Source organism: Corapipo altera, unplaced genomic scaffold (assembly GCF_003945725.1).
Source record: "Corapipo altera isolate COAL_440 unplaced genomic scaffold, ASM394572v1 61, whole genome shotgun sequence".
Lineage (NCBI taxonomy): Eukaryota > Metazoa > Chordata > Aves > Passeriformes > Pipridae > Corapipo > Corapipo altera.
In genome coordinates, this window is record NW_020884910.1 from 6,629,221 (window position 1) to 6,651,117 (window position 21,897).

At 43.1% G+C, this 21,897-nt stretch overlaps 1 protein-coding gene across 7 annotated transcripts; it reads left to right on the forward strand.

Moving 5' to 3' along the window:
• Window positions 1–746: 746 nt before the first annotated feature.
• Window positions 747–19,965, forward strand: LOC113951988 (3 beta-hydroxysteroid dehydrogenase/Delta 5-->4-isomerase-like). 7 transcript variants are annotated; one of them, XR_003529344.1, is made up of 6 exons: window positions 5,249–5,956; window positions 6,221–6,443; window positions 11,737–11,901; window positions 14,067–14,819; window positions 17,806–17,913; window positions 18,563–18,669. XR_003529344.1 is itself a non-coding variant. In XM_027653619.1 (5 exons), the coding sequence occupies exons 2-5, from the start codon at window positions 6,290–6,292 to the stop codon at window positions 19,874–19,876; spliced, it is 1,242 nt and encodes a 413-aa protein (XP_027509420.1). In that variant the 5' UTR covers window positions 747–1,756; window positions 6,221–6,289; the 3' UTR covers window positions 19,877–19,965. The 7 variants fall into 7 exon arrangements, 6 of the variants coding, with proteins under 6 accessions (XP_027509420.1, XP_027509421.1, XP_027509418.1 ...); XM_027653619.1 differs by lacking the exons at window positions 5,249–5,956; window positions 17,806–17,913; window positions 18,563–18,669 and adding exons at window positions 747–1,756; window positions 19,707–19,965; XM_027653620.1 differs by lacking the exons at window positions 17,806–17,913; window positions 18,563–18,669 and adding an exon at window positions 19,707–19,965 and having other exon boundaries at window positions 5,246–5,956; window positions 6,225–6,443.
• Window positions 19,966–21,897: the final 1,932 nt, after the last annotated feature.

Genomic DNA, 21,897 nt, shown 5'->3' on the forward strand with positions numbered 1-21,897 from the left:
TTGATGGTAGGGGCAGTTCTTGCCCACTGCTTCTAAATGCAGAGCAATGAAATGACCCGTAACCAAATCAGCACCCTGTGCTCCCTGCTGAGAGAGCCTCTTCTTTCACTACATAGTTAATTTGTAAGGCAAACTCTTCCGAGTAGCAGTCAGGACCTGTTCATTTTCAGAGGAAACCACAAGTTTGTGGCAGTGGGTACATCACTCACCTGGTGCCCTGGTCTCTGCCCATGGATAAGGGCAGCCAGCATAGGCTAATGGAGTGGGCAGGAGTTGCTGGCACCACCCCAGCAGCATGTGACCTTTGCTCTCTAAGGATAGCTGAGAGGCAGTGTCACACCCACTGCCAGCATAAACACTTGCTCTCCGAGGTAGCAGAAATATGTTCTCATCCCTTCCCTGTCCAAGTTTCTTCCTGAGATATGAGCGTTGCCTCCCCATGAGGAAGCCAATGGCCCTTGGCTGTATCAGAGCTGCTATCTGGCTGCCCAGAGTAGACAAGGAAGCCTGCTACTGCCCATAGCTGAGGGAGCTACTGGGGAATGGAAATGAGGGAGTGTGGGGGCACATATGGTTTTACAGCCAGGGCAGAAATCTGTTGATGTTGTATGGAGCTGATGTCCCTTGGGGTTTGTCTGTGTCAATAGGCTGCAGCATGAGTATTTATCCTGAACTGTTGTCCCTAGGAGGAGTTTAAAAACAATTGGTTTTTTTAGTCTTTACATAATACTGTCAGAAATGTTTGCTGAGGCCACTAATTTGCAAATCCTGTGATCTGGACGTCTAGTGGAGTACCTTTGGAGCCATATTTGAACAGGCATGGAGCACTTGGAAGTGAAAGATTAGCAAGGGTCCAGGATTGCAGCATTCACAGAGCTGAAATATCTTCTTCTCTAATCCTGCCTCTTGCTATTGGCCTTTAAAGCCATACAAATTTTCTATCTGATTTTTCAAACTATGTAATTATATAGAATGTCCTCCTAGCCTGTTTTCCCCTTTCAGATCAGCATGTATTCCAAAACCGAGGCAATGCCTGTACGCTTGAATAGTTCTGCATGCCCTGCCATAGAGCAAGGGTAAGGGAAGATTTTGCTGGTCAGGTTTGTGTAAGTATCATGCCTCAGGAATCAATAACAAAGGGGAATTCCTATAGAATTGGGCATGTGCATCTTGTGAGCAAATGGTAAATCTGCTCTTCACCTGAGGTTTTGAGGGTGAGCCTGCAGCAGAGTACCGCTTCTGGGACAAAAGGCCAGCTCTCAGTGGTTCAGGCACCCTGCCACAAACTGCTTTGCAGCTGGGCAAATACCTCGGTGCCCACTTCACTGGCATGGCCAGGGGGAACCATGCTATCAAAAAGCGACCTTCTACATAAACCCTACTTTAAATTGTCCCTAAGGAGGCAGAAGAAAGAAGCTAGCCCTGTTAGCTCACTCTGTTTAGACTTTAATTTCTCTCAGAGATAACAGTGTCTGCACTGATCTTCCAGAGGCCTTCACATGGAGGCCTTCCTCTCTGTTCCAGTAACAATAAACCTTGTCAGCAGACTGACAGCCTGCCAGATAAGACTCAGGAATTACAGCACATTGCACATGTTGATGGACTTCAAGGATGTACAACAAGAGAATGAGACAACTGGGAGTACTCAGTCCTGAGAAGGCTAAAGGCGGATGGGGGATCACATCGCTGTCTTCTACTACTCATTTGGAGAAAATCCAGCCCAACTTCTGGGATGTGAACAGTAAAAGGGTGAAAGGCAATGAGGAAAATTCCAGGTAGAAATCAGTGGGAAAAAAATTCACCATGAGGGGGGGTCAAATCCTGCGACAGAGGGTTTGTGAAACCTCCATCCTTAGACATATTTAGAGATTGACTGGGCAAGGTCCAGAGCAACCTTTTCTGATCTGATGCTGCTTTAAGAAGAGGTTGGGACAGAGACCTCCAGAGGCTCCTGTCAATCTAAATTGTCAGGGGACATCACAGAATCATAAAATGAGAACCACACATGAGATCTGTACTGTGTTGTACCACTGTGCTGCCATGATCAACTACCATGCAGCTGCAGATGCAGCCATGTATCTCTGTGAAAGAGGCTGCAGAAATCATTTTCTGAGAGAAAAAGAAAGGTGTTTGGTGGGTGAGCTTAAAAATAAGAGCTCACAGGGTTTGACTAGGCTGAGAGACTATTTAACAAGTCCATCCTACAGCTATTCCAAGATTTCGGAAATCTTCTATGATCCATGCCAATGTGTACCAAAGTCTCATGCCCTCTTGTCTGCACTCTGTTCTGCTTTCTTTATTTGATTGTTGTGAGTAGCTCTGATACAAATTCAAGCAAGGTTAAATCTTTCAAAAAAACCTGTGTCCAAATATTGTAAACTTGTGGGTTAAGGACTAATCAAACCCTGCTGTTTCACAGCATCCCTGGAGGATGTAGCAGGGACAGGGAATCAGTGTATTTACAAGGGTAGTTTATCTTCAAAATGGATCCAAATATAAACATTTTCCTTTGGCATATGGTGCAATTTTCTCCAGCCTTTAAATATATAATTGAATTCTTAATTTCATCTGAGGAAACAGTTCTTCCTAAAACAAAAGGGAAAAGGAGACTAAATGTTTGTTTCTAGTTAATTGTCCAACTCATGTGCTGTCTAATATAGCAAAGACTACAACAAGTAAGTCTCTTTGATTTTGGAGATCATGTAAGAAACATTTACAATCACTTTCTCCCTTCTACTGGAAGAATTTTGGTACTACTGAAATAGGAGATATTTTTTTTTCAGATTTGAACACACAGAAACATTAAGGCCTCTTAAGGTGGTTATCTTCATACCTTGATTAAAGTGTCTTATAACTGTTCCCCACTATGAAAAGTTGTATTTATTCAGACTGTGATTCAGAACAGATGCCCAAAAGTTAATTATTTAAGTCTTATTCCCTCTTGTCAATGTATAACCAGAAGAGAGAGGAAAATGTTTCCAAGAGGGAACAGTGTCTCTCACTCTGAAGACCAGAGGCTTTCCTTGACTAAATCTACACCTCAAAGTACAGTCTCTTTCCCAGAGCTGCCACATCTAGGCATTTTGAGCTTACAGGCATATGGTTTTAAGAAACACATTAATTTTTCACATGAAAAATACTGTGGATTTGGGGGGCAGGGGGGGGAGTTTGTTCTGATTAGACAGTAAAAGGTCCATTTAAACAATGCCTTTGCTTTTCCCTGCTTCAATTCTCATCAGTCCAGGCAACAGGGTAGACTTCAGAAAACCCTCTCCTAAATTAGAAAAGATCTGTTCTTCTCTTCTTGATCGTGGATAGCTTCTTTTTCCTGATAGCACAATTAAACACCATTGCCTTCTATAAAAGTACATTTTATCCTATCTAAAACTTCTGTGATGCAATGTTATTGCATTTAATCATTCCAGTACCATCATACAGTTTGTTCTCAATGCTGCTGGGAATTTTCCCTTCACTATTTCTCGTTCTGTCTTCTCCTCTCCTCTATGCTCTCTCCCAATAGCTTTTTCTCCTTTTGACAAGGCTAAGAAAATGCATTCTCTAACACCTGACAGCCACTGCTCCAAAGTGTCTGCCACACTAAGCACCAACAAAGTCAGAGGATCAACAGCGTTCCTGGACCAGAGGTTAGGGACACAGCTGTGATGGGACATGGTGGATTGCACATATACTAAGATATCCATGTATAGCAATTCTCCAACACACGCAAAATTTACAGGCTCTGATTTTCTAAAAATCCATTTTAAAAGTCAATTCTACAGCAAAATATCAGATTTTGGTGGCTTTGTTTTACAATGAAGTCAAAGAGAAGACATCAACATAGTTAAAAAATGACTATACCTTGACACAGAATATAGCATTGCTAAACTTTTAGATGCTGCTGAATCATGTTTTAGTCTGCAAATCCCATACCTGTGCAATAACTCAGAATTTCATCAAGCTGTTTCCTGGTGCTCAGAGGTCTGGTGGACTCTGGCCTTGTTGCTCATTGACACTGTTCTGGGGTGTACAGCCCATTCCAGCATCTGCCTTTGTGCCCCTTTGGGAACACCAAAACCAGCCTTGTCTGCAGCACAGAGGAGCTGTCATGCCACCCAGCAACCCCACACAGCAACGTCAACAAGAACCAAATGTGAAAATATTGGCTTTAGGTGAGACTGCAGGAAGCACCAGCAGGTCTGAGTGTGAACTGAGCAAACTACTGCTGTCTGACCACTGACGTTCACAAACGGCATTTCAGATGAAGGCTGCTATGCAGTGTTGCATAAAATTACCTCAAACTAAGCCAAGCATTTGGCTGAGTAGTACCTAAGAGGATGAAATCTCCCTGCAGTCCCCTATGCAGTACTCATTCTCATATAAGCACTACCCCTGCTGAACTTGGTCATTCTAATAGGCAAGCTTGGTGCGGGAGAGTGTTTTCTATCTTAAGAGGCTATGCTGTGTTGTCTGGTTTTATAATGCCTCTTTAAGGCATTTTTTTTTCTTTCCTAAAAGTAAAATGAAAGCCCTGTTACAGAGAACATCGCTTGCAGCAGCAGGCTTTGACCAGTTATTTTGCCTTGCAAAGTGCACAAAATTAATTTGCAGCAGCTTCTGATAAGAACATACAATGTCAAGGTCCTGCCCATGAAAAGCCAAGGAAAGAAGCACTGATAACAATTTTTTTAAAGATTTGTTAGTGTAAGAAAAGGATTTTCAAGGATGCTAGGATTGAAACAGTTGCCAAAACTTTGTCATCTGTGCCAGCTAGAAACCTTTCTCCTCCAACAGAAATGGTTTTGCTCTCCTCCTGTCCCTTGCGGGCCCAGTTTTGCTCTAAAAAAATAACAGTGTGGGGATGCTTCTTCTATAGTTTTTCTCCAGGGTTCTCTTTAATGAGTGAACAAAATCTATGATAGAATAAAAAAGGGAGCTTAGCAGTTAGTCATGTGAATGGAAGCAAAACATTTTTAGATATCCATTCCAGCTGTGCCCAAAATCAGTGATCCATTTTCCAGTGATTTCAGCCTAATTAATTGTGTTGCCAGGCTTCTTCATAGCTTCCTTATCTCTTAAGGTAGCTACCTATTTATCATCTTGCTTCAACAGGGATGTCTGTCTATCCCTGTGTGTGAGAGAGAGAAAATACAGCTGCAGCCAGCATGTCTTGACAGACCCAGGAAGGTAGTGCAGGTATTAGGAGCTTCAGGCTAATGCCTAAGCCCTACTCTGGTCTCACACTAGAAAAGAGTTTTGCTAGAACTGGAGAAGCAGAAAATACCTGGGCCTTTTCCCTGTGTTTTGAACATGTAAACAACACAGCTCACTGCAGAGGAACAAGCAGCCTTGTTTTAATTAGGTACACTCACACTAGACATTTTCAGAGGTGAATCTTTATCTCCTGCAGCTTTAGTTTGTCTTTGATGGTACATTAAACCATTTCATCACCTTGAATGCCTGTAGTATACAAAATGTATATACAAACACAAAATCCCAGAGGTTAGTTTTTGATTTTGCACAGAGTGAGGAACCCATGCTATAACAGGGAAGCACACTACCCAAAAAATAGAGTCTGCTCCTCAAACCACTCTAAATAGCTAGTCCTGCTATTTACATTTAATTCTAATGCTCCCTACCTCCATGTTGACACTGTATTACACAAGAAAGTGAAGCTAGAGAGAATTATCAGCATGAGGGTTTACTCTCCTAGAATTTAGGGCTGTGGGATCACATCTAGGCTTAGACCTCACTGCATCCAGAGCTCTCCTCTTTGTGAAGGGTGGTGGTGGTGGTATGGAAGGATCACATTCTTTTGCAGCAAAGGAGGCACTCAAGAGGGAGGGGGAGCAAAATGACTGAGGTAGTGCTCTGCACTGTATAAATACAGGCAAATCTCCACCACAGTCTTCTGCGTGTTAGAGAGGTGGAACCAAGGACTGAGGCAGATTTTTGTGGAGTTTGTTTGGCATTGAACTTGATTTTGAGCATTTTATGATTTGTTAATTTAATTCACTTACAGTAGTTTTAAAGTATTTTTCCTTTGCATGAAAAAATCTGTAAGCTACTTCTGAATAGCAATAGCTAGCAAAAGTGAGACATGCTTAAAATATTGTTGCTTATTGTAGAGATTAGAGTTTGTCTTTCATTAGTTTCTCCTTCTGGTAACATCCTTTGATTTGTAAAGACTCCAGAGGTTGATGTCATATGTTCATTCCCTCAGGCAGGAGGTGAACCAGCCTGCCTAAGCTCAAGAGACAGCCAGTTTGACACCGAGGAGCAACCCAGAGCAATGTCCCTGGCTGGGGTAAGCTGTCTGGTGACAGGAGCAGGAGGATTTCTTGGCCAGAGGATTGTCCGCTTGCTTTTGGAAGAAGAGGAGGCTCTGGCTGAGATCAGACTGCTGGACAAAGCCTTCAGTGAGGAAGCACTCGGCAGATTTGAAAGTAAGTATCATTTCATGAGGACTGTGTGTTGCAGGTATATGTGTTGCTGTCTCACGTGGATAGCTTGGAAGTCTTATCCTCTCCTTCAAACCAGCTTTGCAGACAGAGATTTTATTTCAAGGAAGTCTTCCTTTATCCCTCCCTCTCCCTCTGGTTCAGAAATCAGATGTAAAATGAAAACAAGAGTTTTCCTTGTCAGGCCCTGAGGCTTCTCTAGATTGGGAGAGAGAGACTGTTCATTCAGTAAATAGGCTGTCTTCAACCTGGCCTCTATTACAACAAAACTCACAGAGCAAAATTAATGTAAAAATCTCACTCTTTGGCTCAGGGGAAAGGAAAACACAAGCTTTGCTGTACTGGGCAGGAGGGCAGTGTTATCCAGAGCATGCTGTGCTGGGCTCTGATATGCCAGACTAGAATGCAGTGACAAAGTTGTGGGTGCAAATTCTAACGGTTTTCTTCAACCTTTGGTTAGTTTGGTTTATAGTGATCTTCTGACTGAGAGCTGTGAGGAAGTATTTTAAAAATTGTTGTTATTAACATTACCATGGTTTTCTGGGGAGCAGAACATTTGTGCTAAGTGCAGAAGAGATAGGACCCCTTTGCAAAGTGCAAGGCAAGACTCTGACTTCTTGAATGGATTGGAAACAGCACAAATGAGTGATATATCCAGTATTAGAAACAGTCTGTGGCAGGGAAAGCAGCTCAGAGTATTGTTTTAAATGTCCCATTTCCTGAGATACTGAGTACATCTATAAAAAGGCACAGAGGGACCAAAATTCAATCAAGGTCTTAAGTCCTTACATTACATTTACTTATTAATGCTTTCCTCCATCACATCTTCACCTCAGGACTCTTCTTTTTCTATACAGGCAGCTATATGTGAACAATTTTGGAATATCTCCATATGATTTGCTTAAGAGCTTCAATCTTTCTATAAGTCATTTAAACGTCATCAAAGAATAGTAACAGTGCACCATAAACCTGGTATAAATTGCACAAGCCTTTATGATCATTTTATAGAACTGAGACTTCTTCCTCATGAAATCTGATTCAGCATTTCACTGAGGATTTGCTAGATGGCTCTGAGCCTTGCAGCAGCCCTTCCTACTCTGATTTTTCAGAGCATTTCCACAGAGACAAAACCTGCAGCTGTAGTAGATGCTGAGGAAGCCAGAGTGTGTGTGGTTTAGCACTGATGCAGCAGGACAGCAATAGAGGCATCTGCATTGCTTTGGGCCATAAGAGCTTTGTGAGGACAATCCTAGGGAGTGAAAACAATTGTTTGTGTGGGCACAATCTTGGCTGAGCTGCAGCAAAGGTTTCCCTGTGTTTTTTTTTTCTTTTTTTAGTTAATAGGCAAGCTTTCTGCCCTCTTTTCTTATCCTCCCTTCTTCCTCCACTGAGCACTGCCCACATACCCTCTCTCCTATTCTTTTGACATTCCTGCTGCTTATCTGACCAGCACAGGAGGTAGAGAAAAATCAATTATCAAAGCATTTTTTCCCCCATAAACTTGCAGTAGGAACCATAGGCTGGCATTCCAGATGTGCTTAAACAGACCTGAACTGCTGCACTTTGACTGGCAGTTCCTTTGTCTGGATCAGCCCTTGTGGCTACATCTCCTCAAGTGTCCTACCAGAGCCTGTGCTTGGGACTACTTGAAATATTGCCCTGCCATTCCCTTTCAAGCTCTTCTCTATCACAGTGACTCCTATTCCAAGTACAGGGCTGCTACAAAACCTGTAGGGCTGGAGGCTTCTGACCTGCATTATTTTTACTGTGGAGGCTTTTACTTGCTACCAGGTGTTATCTGGATTTCTTGAATAGCCAGGAGCAAAGCCGAGTGGGTTTTTTTCTCACTAATCTCTTGAGCAGCTTGAACTTGCAATCTCTTTGCAGAGCCAGGGCAGAGACAGAAGAGTATGTGCAAGTTACAGCTCCTTGTGCCAGGAGACACTCAGGGACACCCCTTTCGACCAAATAACATTCCTGCTGAGACCTTGACCACTGCATTCAATCTGTGTAGAACAGTAGCATTAGCATTCTTCCACAGCCCTGAGGAGTTCAGGATGATCCAATTAATGTCAAGTGCTGTGAGCTGGAGTCTACCCAGTGACATTGTGTGGCTGAGAATGAACGTCAGGTTGAACACAGTAGTTTGGTGCCTTGGGTTTCCTACATCCCATCCCCACTTTAGATTTATCTTTCTGCCTTTTCTGGTCTTCCACTTAACACAATTCTTTTTTTGTTCACTACTGCATTGGCACTTCTGGCGAAGCTAAAACTCCAGTATTGTTCTAAAGAGGATTTCTCACTTGTCCTTATCTCACCCCTCTGCACATCTCTTCCCTCCTTCCCTGAACCCTCTTTTCATGTCATTTTTCAGAGACACATTTATGGGTTGTGTGATCCTTGAGCATTGAATGGTTTTGCACTGCTAACCCAATACTGATCCAAAATAGAAGGAAAGTAAAGGGAGAAGGAATGTGATGGATTTTTTCCCAGAACTCTTTCTGAGGAAAAATTGTTATCTTTTTGCTCAACCTTGCAGACATTAATTTGCCTTTATCGGGGCATTCAAAACAGAAAGGCAGTGTGGAAACAAGTAGCTGAACATCCAAGTAGCTGAAAGGGGGACAGAATAAACATTTCAGCATCTCTGGGCTAAAGAAGCAAATAAATTGCTTTACTCTTTACAAACTAAAATAAGATGCAATTTTAAATTTTCTCCCATGAATACACAAAGTAGACCATTTTAATGAACCATCCAGTTAATCAAGAAAATGGAGAGCTCTCATGAGGAATGCCTTCCCCCATGCTTCACCTCACAGATGCTAGGTCCTATCTAAAAGAACACTAAGAAATTCAAGCTAAGAAGTGCCACAGACACTGCTGTTTGCCTAAACTTTAACTAACAATAGAAAAAAGAAAGAGAGTTTAGGGCAAATAGTCTGACTGGATCGCTGAGTCAAACACTGCTCACAACAGGACACTGAATTTTATTGAGAAATCATTACACTTTCAAGCAAAAAATACCCCATAGCAAGCAGAGAGTTTGCTTACAACTCACAGGACACACACATGCTTTTTTGATGCCTGGGCAATGGTTTGTGCAGATGGAAATCAAGTTTCTCTCTGCTATCCACCTCAGACCAAAATCCTTGTCTGTCAGTCATTTTTTGATTCCTCTCTCTGCTTCCAAGTTCACCTGTAGTTTTCTCTTCACCCAGAGCAAAACAAGATCAATCTGCTGATCCCTGACATGTAGCTGATGCTGCTAAAACGAACAAGGCCCACTTACTGTGGCAATTTCTGCTGGCTAAAATCAGAGAAGCAGACTTCCTGATTCACATCACACACACAAACTGCAAGCCCAAGCAAGGCACAAAGCAGCTAGACAGCAGATTTCTAGTGACTGGTACCAAGAATCCCTGCCACCAGCTTTAAAAGGGACAGGCTTCCTCTGTACTTTTCCTGAAAGCTTTGATTTGCATGTGTAAAAACTTCTATTTTCCTAACTCCTACCTGGGCACTTTGATGACTTTGAAGAGGTGACATGTCAGAATTTATGTTGTGAAAACTATTTATGTCTATTTTTGAAATTATTGCAACCCCACGAAACCTTTCTCATGGAGAACATCAGCATAAAAGCTGTACAAAGGCAAATATTTATTAGAGCAAATCTAACTACCAGGTGCATAACAAAACCCTAGTCCTTATCTGACACTTTTGCATCCATATGAGTAGATTTCAGTATAAACCTTCTGGAAATGGAGTGCTAGAAAATGAATGCACTCTGTAAAATAAAGGAGCAGAAGAGAGAATGTGACAATGATGTGCTGAGAGGGCAGTAACTAGATTTAGTAACAGTTCTGCAAATGTTTCACGAGTCTTACATATCAGAAAAACTCTCTGTGATGAAAAAAAGCTCCTCAAGCCTGTTGCATCAGAATAATTGTTAAATCAATGCAGGATTACATTTCAGCATGCTATATAATGAGGTAAAACCATTTTAAAAGATATTCCCCCTCAGTTCCAGATCCCAACAGCTACCTCTCTCAATGTTTTATAATAAAGACATGGGATGAAATACTGCTTGCTTTGGAGCTGGTGATGCACAAGATTTCAGATGTGGCTGAGGCTAAAAGCTGTACAAATTGATCAGGTTCTTCTCTTATCTAAAAGGGGCATTTGATTATGGAGTAAGACAGAGGATCTGCCTGTGCTGCAGAGTCCTTCCCCAGCAGCTGTGCCTGGGGAGCCATCTAGTGCAGCCACAGCAGAGTCTCCGAGAAGACCCACTGTAATAACACCACCTCCTTAAAAGTTGTGGGTCATACTGAGAAAGTCCTCTCCTCTCCCATGGCATTGCTGCAGCCAGGCGAGTTGAATTCCCAGGAGAGCAGCATTGGCTCAGACTGTAAATGTCTCCAAGTGATCATCTTGCGCTGGCTCATTTGTTGGTGTAGTTCTGGGCTGTAGAAAAAATGCTTCTGTCCAGCACAATGTAGGGCAAGGATGGCTCTGAGACCTAGAGCTGACCAGGGTCATACACATTAGCTGCTGTGAAGGGAGAGGGCTTAAAAATTAGGAGTTAAAGCAAGCCAGGGCTGAGGTAGCTCAGGAGAACAGTCTTGAGAGTTCAGATAAGATGTGCGTGCTAAAAATGACCCCACAGCACAGATGCTGAAATGGAGTCAGAGCTAGAGCTAGAAAAAGCACAATAAGTCCTGGTGAATGTACAAGAAAAAGATGTGTCAGAACTGTATGTGATGTACTAGAAGAGCTGCAATATGGGTAAGGTCAAGGGGAAGAAAGTAGGTGTGAACACATTTCTATGCTCACATGCTGTGAGTGGAGAGAGATCATTCATCACCTTGAAGACAGGAGCATGCAGTGCCTGGCTTGGGTTAACACATCTATAGCCACACAGTTTTCAGGACATGGGTAACCAAAGCTACTCCCCTGTGAACTTTAAAATAGTCGCACCTGAAGGAAGCTTGCTATCAGTGGAAAATATTTCTCTTTAAAAATAAAAAAGAAAGAAATGTATTGAATATTGGCTCCAACTATGTGGTAGGTAATGCAGCATAGACCCTTATAGCACTGCCATTAGCACTTGAAAATACAGCCATTGGAAAATGCCTCCTGTTCCACCAGCCTTAAAATATCATTCCTGTGCTGGGACTGTCAGCACCTGCCAGCCAGGGTCAGTGCTTCACCACTCCTTTCAGTGCTCTTTTTAGGATGCCTGTAAACTCTTTTGCTTCATTTTCTGCTGCTCTTGCAGAGTTCAAGGGTAAGACTGAGGTGAAAATCCTGGAAGGGGACATCCGAGATGTGACATTCCTGCACCGTGCCTGTCAGGGGGTCTCCCTTGTCATCCACACAGCTTCCCTCATTGACACCCTGGGCCTCATAGAGAAGAAGTTGCTCTGGGAAGTCAATGTAACAGGTGAGCAGGTGAAGCAACTTTCTCAAACCCATGCCTACTATGTCCTGATCACCATCTGCTCAGGAAAGGGAGCACCTGACGTGTGTTTACCTTGAGCCAAGCTAACTGTGTTGTTCTGCATCTTGCACAGGCATACCTAAGAGTGCAAAGCGTGCATACATGCAGCCCTATGCAGTTCTGGGCCTCTCCACACCCACTCTCCCACTGCAGGTCACTGCTGGATCGTTCACTCTTGGCAACACTTAATGTATGCCCATCCTGAGATCTGCACAGGCTCTGCCTTCAGTGGCTACAGTCACAAACCCATGTAAAGTGGAACCTTCTGAAATCAATTCACCTCTAAAATCCCAATGCCCACCTCAGAAATCAGTTCTTATTCTCCCTCTCCACGTAGCATCCCTGCCTGTGTATGTTTTTCAGTTTTTACAAACACTGCCATTACAGCAAGGTTGCATCGATAACATCCCAGAGTCTGTGGCTCTTTGCTTCCTATTCTTTTTCTTCTTCCTTTTCTTCTTTTCCTTCCATTTGCCATAAGGTCTGGGTGTGCAAGAAGGCAGTTGAGAGGAACAAGGGCTCTCCCACCTCGAGTTTATAATTAAAAATTCCCCAACAAACTCAAAGCTATGGGAGGGAGGGGTTTCAGTGACTCACTGATGGGGTCTCCCCTTCTACTGAGGAACCCCTGTTCTTCCTGAAAAGATCAGATGAAGGGGAAGGTTTTGGCCTAGGAATGGCCTGTGTAGCATCAGTTGCCAGGAAATTTAAATGTATTTCCTAAAAGAACAACTTCACCCCCCTCTCTGTGATCCCAAAATTCTCTATGCTTTTCAGAGAACTGGTACTGCCCCAACCTGTATGCATGCTAAACCTCCCCGGCTGTGTTGCTTCAGCAACTTGGGCAAGATTTGGGGAAGATATTCTTGTTTATATGGATAGTTTTCCCAGTTCTTTGATCCTCTCTCCCACAGATACAGGACTCCTTCACAGAAAAATAAGGAACATACCTCTACAGGCACCACTTCACAAATATTGGCTACTCGCCAGTGTTCAGAGCAAGAGAGAATTCTTTGTAGTTAAGTTGTCTTTTACATGCACCTTAAAAAGAGTGAGATGGCATTTTACTTGTTTTAGCCTGACTTACTGCCAGTATCTTCTGCTTCCAGAACCTTTCATTTCTGCTCAGTCAAAGCCACAAATTGTCAGTGACCACAAATTAGAGACCAGTGGGCAGCCTCTTAGGTCCCTGCCAGGAGGAAGAGCAGAGAGCCAAGTTCCTGGAAACCTGTGCATTGGGTAGTTTGAAAATATACAGGGTTGGTAGTTCAGAAAGAGGATTTGTAAAGCTCTGTCTTTATGACTCTACTGCTGCTGCAATCACTTTTTTCACAGCAGAATGTGTTGTCTAAATCCCTGGGGAAAAATAATAATAAAAAACCCCAACAAAAAAAAAATCAAACAAACATTAAAATGTCCCCAAACCAGAAAGCTTTGTAAGCTCTGACCCTCCCTTCCCTACCCCGACACTAACAGTGTCTGCCCATGAGTGAAAAAAGCCCACTGGTTCAGTGAGGGTTACTGATAACATCTGCTAGAATGAAAGCACACACCAGTCCTGCTCCCAGAGCAAACTGACCCTGAGCTCAGTCAGTAAATACTGCTGTCCTCTTTTCCCTGTTTCCCTCCACTTTCGCTCTGATGCTCTTCTGGCTTTCTGACCAGCCAAAACTGCTATGTACTTCATAGGCTTGCAAGATGAAAGTTTTGTTTGTCCTAGAAAATAGAGATTTTATAATACAAATGTTTCAAGAAATCGGACGTGGATGTTCACAAAGCAGAACAGAAGAAAACAAGTTAAACTCAGCCTGATGCAGGGCTTTCATCTGTGTCACATGCCACACAATATTTTTGCCTCAGTGCAAAAATATCTTTTTAGGAAGGTAGGGAAGCAAATTTTTAAAAGGAAGGGAATAAAGAAACTAATGAAATATAATCTAAACAGGTTTGGTTTCATTTAACCTACTTCTCAGTTCAGGACAGGATTCTTCAAGCTGCAGAGAGAGGAGATCTGACCAAGCTCAGGCCAGAGATGTTGTTTCTGATCTAAAAAGCCCTCTTTTTCCTACTTTGGGAGCTCTAGATTGACTTGTGTGTTTCACTTGAAGGTACTCAGCTACTGCTGGAAGCATGTGTCCGCTGTAACGTCCAGCACTTCATATACACCAGTACCATAGAAGTGACAGGCCCAAACTGCAGAGGTGACCCAATTTTCAATGGTGACGAAGATACAGCTTATGAGAGCATCTCGAAATTTCCTTACGCCCAAAGTAAGAGACTGGCAGAGGATTCTGTGCTGAAAGCAGATGGCCAGGTGCTAAAGGATGGCGGCACACTGATGACTTGTGCCCTGAGATCCATGTACATTTTTGGAGAAGGATGTCCGTTTCTTCAAGGTCATCTGGACAAGTGCCTGTTGAACCAAAATGTCTACCTGCGCTTCTCCAGGAAGGAGGCTTTGGTGAACCCTGTGTACGTGGGGAATATCGCCTGGGCACATGTGCAGGCGGCCAAAGCCCTGAGAGTCCCGCAGAAAGCCAAGCATGTCAGGGGGAAGTTCTACTACATCTCAGATGACACTCCTCACATGAGCTACGCAGATCTAAATTACGAGCTGACCAAGGACCTGGGGTTTGGAATCGAGCCCAAGCTCCCCATGCCTCTGACAATGTTGTATTACTTCTCACTGCTGCTGGAGATCGTGAGCTTCTTGCTCCGGCCCTTTGTCAGATACATCCCCTCCACCAACCGTCACCTGGTCACCCTCCTGAATACTCCATTCACCTTTTCTTATAGAAAAGCACAAAAGGATTTTGGCTATGTGCCCCGCTACACATGGGAAGAAGCCAAGCAGTGTACTGGTGAGTGGATTGCCTCTGTGATCCCGCAGCGAAGGCTGTACTTGCAAAGCAATGCTGCCTAAGCCTAAAGAGAAGCTGAAACCCAGCTAAACAAGTAGGGCCTTGAGCTAGAGGAGAGCTGTGGAAGCAGCAGCAGCAGCAGATGACTACAAAGCATTTAAAAGAATACTTTGTGTAACAGCCCACTGCCCTACCCCCACCCCCAACCTCAGAATAAATAAAAGTGAAATGTTCGTTTGCTTATGAAATACAGGCTGATGAGAGTAACTTTACTGTATAGTCCACACACACTTCTACATCCTTGCAGCACAAAGATTTACTTTGATAAGATTCCACAAAATCCACGGTATGAACACATGAACCCTTCTTTCACTCCAAGCCACCTTTTCCACCAAAGCACAACTTTTCCTAGAACTATGATTTCTCTTTACAAATATGTGCCACTCAGCTACACCCTATTCACTCAGTGTCGCTTACCAACCTTACCAAACATGCAGCAGGCAGAAGCCACCTGATTGCAAAATCTGTTACAAATTTTTAAGAGCGTTGTGCCATTCACCTGGCAGTCAAACTTTGAGCCCTGTATGCATTGTGAGGCCAAAAGTGCAATACAGTTTCAGTAAGGACAGTGTGTGGAGGGAGAGAAGGGGGAGATTTGGTCAGGTTAATACTTCCTTGTAAATTCTCTTTTTCCTAGTTACAAATTTTGCAATAAATCTGACGGGTGTCCAGCAAACAGCTTCAAGAGAATGAAAGGGAGAAAAATACTACAGGACAGCCTTGGTCCTTTGCAGAGTCAAAGTATTTGTGAACACTGAGAAAAAGCAAACAGTGCTGAAAAAAATCATGCAATTACCAGGTTTCAGCTGGGAACAAAGGCTAACCTTAGGAGATAGGTGCACATGTGCTGTTCCCATTCTACTCTGATGGCCATATGAATTTCTGCAGAATGTGTAACTTGACTTTCAGGCCAAAAATGCAGATCTTGTCTGAACAAGCAGATGTCATCCAGTGTTTGTTTCTTCAGCGTATGTCTCACTTGTTGAAAACAACTCTAAGAGATGGGAATTTCTCTGTTCTGTTCAGGATGGTGTGAACAGAAACTTTTTACCTGACTGAGTACTAATGTAAATAAATCACAATTCCAGAGATGCTGACAGCTTAGTCTGTGCTGAGTTCAATTATTCAGTGTCCTAGACATTGGATAGTCCCAGTGCAAATATTACTGTTTGCTTTAGTAACATCTTTGGTTAACTGTGTAAGTTCTGAAGTAGTACAATACCAGACACCAGAACTTCCAGTTATATTCTGAGGACACAGAGATAAGTTTTCCAGTCTTCCATTGAAGGCCTTGTAAACACTCAGGAAAATAGAACTACCCCTCTATGCACACCCTGTTTCGCTCCACTCCTCTCATGTATTTTTTCCCCTCCAATCTCTGTTGAGCCCGCTCTGTTTCCCTCCATCGTATTATGTCAAACTGTTGCTGAGTAGAGGGGGATAATCATTGCCCTCCATCTACTTGCTGGCTATGCTCACGTTGACATAGCTTAGGATACTGTCCCACCACCTTTGCTGCTGAAGCACAGCACTCCCTCACATCCAGCTTGATGTCTACCAAGATTTTTCAGCAGAGCTTCCCCCAGCCAGTCCGCCCCAGCTCCAGCACACAACTTTGCATTGGTCACTGGTGAATTCTGTCAGGTTTTTGTGGGCCTGTTCCTCCAGCCCACATTGTAGCTCTGAAAGGTAGCTTTGCCTTCAAGCCTGTCGGCTGTTTCCCCCACTTTGGTGTCATCTGCAATCCTGCCAAGGCACTTCATTGCCTCCTTTTCTCACTAAAAGCCTCCTCTCCGTTCACCTCTATACGTACTCTTCTCCCCTCCAGAACTCTTCATTTCTATTTCCATTTCCATTCCCCTCTGGGCCTCTCTGTTTGAAGTCTATGGGCCTCCAGTCACCACCACTCATACCCTGCTCCTTTCCAGTTGCCAGCTTTCACTCTGTTTCTGGGAAGAAGGCTCTGAGCTGGCCACAAGCCTCCAAAACACTCCCAAGTACACAGAATTCACAGCCCTCTGAGTGCCACTAGTAAAGCTACAGGTCAGGTCCGTGTATTTACATATACAGAGTTGTCTCCAGGGTTGAATAAGGCTCTCAGGATTTATAAGACAAAACACTGCTGAAGGTGGTTATCAAACACCACTTAGAAAAGCAAAAAGGTGTTTAGCACAGTAACATCCATCATTTTCCTAGGCTAATTATATTTCATCCTAATGTTCAGTGAGACCTAAGTGAGGGGTGCAGCCATGTGTCTGTCACTGAAGTAGGAGTAGAAAGGGCAATCCAGGCACACAGAAATAGAGCAGGAAAGGAAGGGAGAGAACAACAGAAGCAAAGTTGCTATTTAATAGGGGAAGGCACTTAGCACATCAAAGAGCTGGAATATTACAACATATACTAGAAAACTGGGACATCTTTCCCCAGGTTTAACAGAAGTCCTAAAATATCCACAGATGCTACCAGAGAGAATAAAGGACAATTTTTCTTCTGCAGTTTAGTGATTTCTTTCCCAAATGCAAGCTCCCATTGCCAGAGTTTACTTTACCATTTTTGCCTTCTCAGTAAGACAGTGGGACATTTTAATGTCTCCAAGAGCCTTGCGCCCAACAATCAGATTTCTAAATGTTAAATTCTTTCTTTGCTGAGCTTCTTTCCTTTTCTTGATACCACATCCCTTCCTTCAATCCGATAACAAGCCACTCCTGCTGACAGGGTGCTTATTCCCCACTTGTGTTCCTTCTCTAACACCCCCTTCCACCTCATCAGCAACGTATTCATACTATGACAGAGACTTTCTTCTCACCTTTGTGATTTCTTCCTTCTTTTATTCACACTATAGAATTTATAATTGAGGGGGTTTTTTAAAGATGATGCACCAATGCTCATAGACTCATGAGAAATGCTGTCCTGCTGTCCATTTGAGGTGAAATTTACAGTTCTATTTGAGGTGTGTCTTGTTTTCGAAACACTTCCCACACTCAGCACACATAAAGAGGTTTTCTCCTGTGTGGACTCACTGGTGTCTGTTGGGGTAAGCGTTTTGTTTGAGGCACTTCCCACATTGGGAACACACACAGGGCTTCTCAGCCGTGTGGGTTTCATGATGCTGAGTGAGTGCTGAGAAATCCCTGAAGCCTTTTCCACATTGCATGTATTTGAAGGAAGTCTCACCACTGTGAGTTTTTTTGGTGATTCCCCAAGTGAGAGTTTCACTTGAAGCTTTTCCCACATTCAAGACAAGAGTAGGGTTTTTCTCCTGTGTGTATTTTTCTGTGGGAGTCCAGTGGGAGCTAACCACTCGCTGCACATGGAGGGCTTCTCACCTCTGTGAGTTCTCTGGTGTTTAATCAAATCAGAGCTCCGCCTGACAACCTTGTTACATTTGGGGCATTTGTGGGGTTTCTCTGTCTGGGATACCTCACACTGATGAAGATTTGATGTCTGACTCATGTATCCAGAGTGATTGTCACCTATAGCATCTTCTGGGTGGAGAAGGATGACACTGAGGCCCTCAAGAGCCTGTTCTAGATGAATGCCATCATCTTGTCTCTCCCCAGAGAACTCTCTCTGGTGCATCTCTGGCATGGGCTGGTTCTTATAGGCCTCTGCCTTGCTGCATCTCTGGAAAGCATTATCTTCAGATGCCTCTGGCAACGTCTCATATTGTTTCACATTCTCAGGATTGTCTGCCAGGGGACCTTCATCTTCATTCCCATTATTTACCTCCTTATCTTAATGAAGCCAGCAGGAGTGCTCAGTAAGAAAGCAACATAAGGACTTAAAGACTGTGAGCCTTTACTAAAGGAGAGTTTAAGGTTGGACTCAGAGGGCAACACAGGGATTCAGAATTGTTCCTATCCTTAATCTCTGATGACTAATGATACCCTGGACTTGCCTGCTAACTCAACAGAGAAGTGACTTTCTTGGCTTTATGTTACAAATGTACTGAATCACTTTGATATATTCCTCGCCTTTGGGGATGTTGGTGGGGAGATCCCCTCCCTGCCTTGAAAATGGCCATGAACAGCTCCTGCTCTTCTTCCGTCTGGAGACCAACTGTGAATGAACCCTGAAGGAGACTTCAGAACAGCAGGAATTACCAACCAGACAACCACTCCATTGGGAGGACATTCTTCAACCTGCAGGCTGCCCCAGCATTATCACTGCCCCATCCCTCATCCCACCACACAGTAAATTTGAGCTGTGCATATCCTGCATGGCAGACACAGTCCCCAGGGGACGGAGGGCAGGGAGGAGGACCCTTTGCCTTGCCACACAAGTGAAGAAAACTCTGCCCCACAGTAGTGGGGTGGGAGCGCAGCCTGAGGGGAACCAGCCTCCTGGGCCCTTCCCTCAACTCCAGTGTTAACACAGTGGGGAAAGTGTTTGAGAGAAGCTTTGATGTTGGGCCTGGGCAGGAAGATGGTGGCTCCCTCCTGGCCCACTCGTCCTGCTGCTCCCTTCAGGGGTTGATGCAGGAAGCACTTCCCAGGGAGCTGCCAGGTCAGGGGGCTGGTGGTGCCCAGTGCCTCAAGCAGCTGGTGGGTCAATGCCCCAGTCCGAAGTAAGACCTAGAGGTGAGGGCAAAATCCGAAACATGGTGAAGATACTTCAATTTGCAGAAAGAGCTCCCTGTGCTGAGCTTCTCCTAGACCCCTGGTGCTGTATCCAGCTCCCTGTAGCACCTGCTGGTGCAAAACCTGCCTGACAGCAGGAAAGGAAGGAAAACATAAGGCCTACATTATTTATTTTTAGTTGTGGTTTTGTGGTGTGGTGGGGATTTTTATGTCTCTAATTAATTCTTTGGTTTTTTCTTGGTGCTAGGATGCAGGGACGGCCAGCAGAAGGTGAAGTGGAGAGATGGATCCAAGCACCCACACACCCTGAGCACTGTTGGGTTTGCATCTGTGTTGTCTTTCACTTCAGGTGTCTGCTCAAAATGGTGGAGTACCTGTAATAAAAAATACCAAAATCCTGAGGGAATGGGTACCTGAACACATTACTCTGCTGCTCAGCAGAGAGAGCCTGTGCATGCTATTACCCAATAACAAACACAAGCCAATAAAGATATTCTGAGAACAGGCACGCTATCTGCAGAGTAGCTGATTTGCTGCACATTTACACTTCACTCTACTTTGTAGCTGCTTGTTTGTATACTCTTACACCTGGCAGGTTAGCAAAATGGCAACCAAAATGTACTTGATCAGTAAGAGCCTTATTATTTTTATCTGACCAGTACCATTCATCTAATTTAATTAGTTTGTTTGGCAATCAGTAAAGCAAACTATTGGTTATCAATGAAGCTCCACTGTCAGCAGGGTAGCAGTCAGTAAGAAAAATTTTGCTTCTGTAAACACACTGGAAAAGAAAAAAAAGTTAAGGCTCCTTTGCTGGAAAAGTGTTTATTTACCTACAGGTATACAGAAAAGGAAGAAGTAGCAAAGATATGGCAGCAATAATTACATGCTACAGACAAATTAATGACTTCTGGTTCCAGCAGGTGCAAAAAGCTAAGTTTAAAGACCATCATTTGCTGTTAATTTGTCACTAGAGAGGACAGAGAGTTTTGCTTGCTAAAAGGGAAGAGGAATTCTATTAATGTATATTTTTCATAAATTTAGGAATACTGAAGAAGTGCCAGAGGAACAGAAGCAAAAGTGGCTATCATGTCAGTATCATAAATACTTGATTGACACTGGTATCATTAATATAGGCTATAGTCAATGGAGGGCAGTTGGATAGTAAATGTCAAATAACATGTTTTTATGAAGAATTCATTTTGTCAGACAAGCATGACACTGGTATTCTGAGTGCATTGCAGATTTCAAATAATGATAAAAGTTTTGATTTATTATTAGATGAAGTCTGATTTACACGTTTTCATTTTACATTATGACATTAAATAAATCAATATAGACTAAATGATAAAAATCACAGAATAAATGTTTACTTTCTCAACTATGATCTTTAAATCAAATCTGCATTTTAATTTTTTAAAAAAAAAAAAGCTTTGGCTCAATTCATAGGCTTGGTGCAGAAACACAATGTGAAACATTATGCATAGCCTCTGTTATGTAGGAAACCAAGAGCAACAATGATCTCTTTACCTGAAAAATATGTTACTTATACATCTAGATATAACAGGTTATAGCAGCTGTGAAGCTAATTCCGAAAGTGGGAGTACAGTAGGATACATTTCAAAAGACATCCTTGTTTCACCAATTCTTGTCTTGACTCCTGTAGTCCCATATAATATTCTTCTCCCTCTCTAAAGCTCTCCATCTGCATCTCCATCTCAGTTCAAAATCCACTGGAGAAACAGACTTCCTGTATGGCTGTGCAATGGATATTCTAGCCATACCACTGCTTGCTATTTCTAGAAGTTCCTCATTCAAATAACTAAACTTCTCATATTTCTTAAATAAAATGTGCCTCTCCAGTACTAGCAACAAACACAGAATATTAAGTAGTTGAGGATTAATCTATGAAAGGGAAAAGGACACTAATCAAAAGTAAAGAGGATCTATTAAATCTCCATCTTGGTTCTGTTATAGGTGCCACTCAATTCTGTGAGTGTCAGCTGGGCTGGTAGGGGGTTTGTTGTCATGTGGCCAGAAGTTCCTGGCAGTGAGATGCTCAATTAACAAACTAGCTTGAACTAGGGAGCTCATGGGATGGGGCTTCTCTTCTTGTCAAACTCATGTCCCATCTGAAAAATGCAGAGAACTCTTTAGGCACCAATAGTATAATATGTCTACAAAGTGGCTTCTTCAAGTACATTTGTCATCAGTGGATGCACTTGCTTTCACAAATGCAGTCATAGGAATAGGTTGTAAAGAGGACTGTAGAGAATGAGGGCTGAAAGTTAAGCACTACCCTTCAATAGTACGAGTATCTTCCATTAAAATGCCCATCACTAAGTTCAAGATGGTCATTCTTGTGCCAGGCTTCTTTTGGTCCATCTAGCAAGATGTCTCTTGTCTTTGGGGCTTTCGAAATAAACTCTGGCACACAG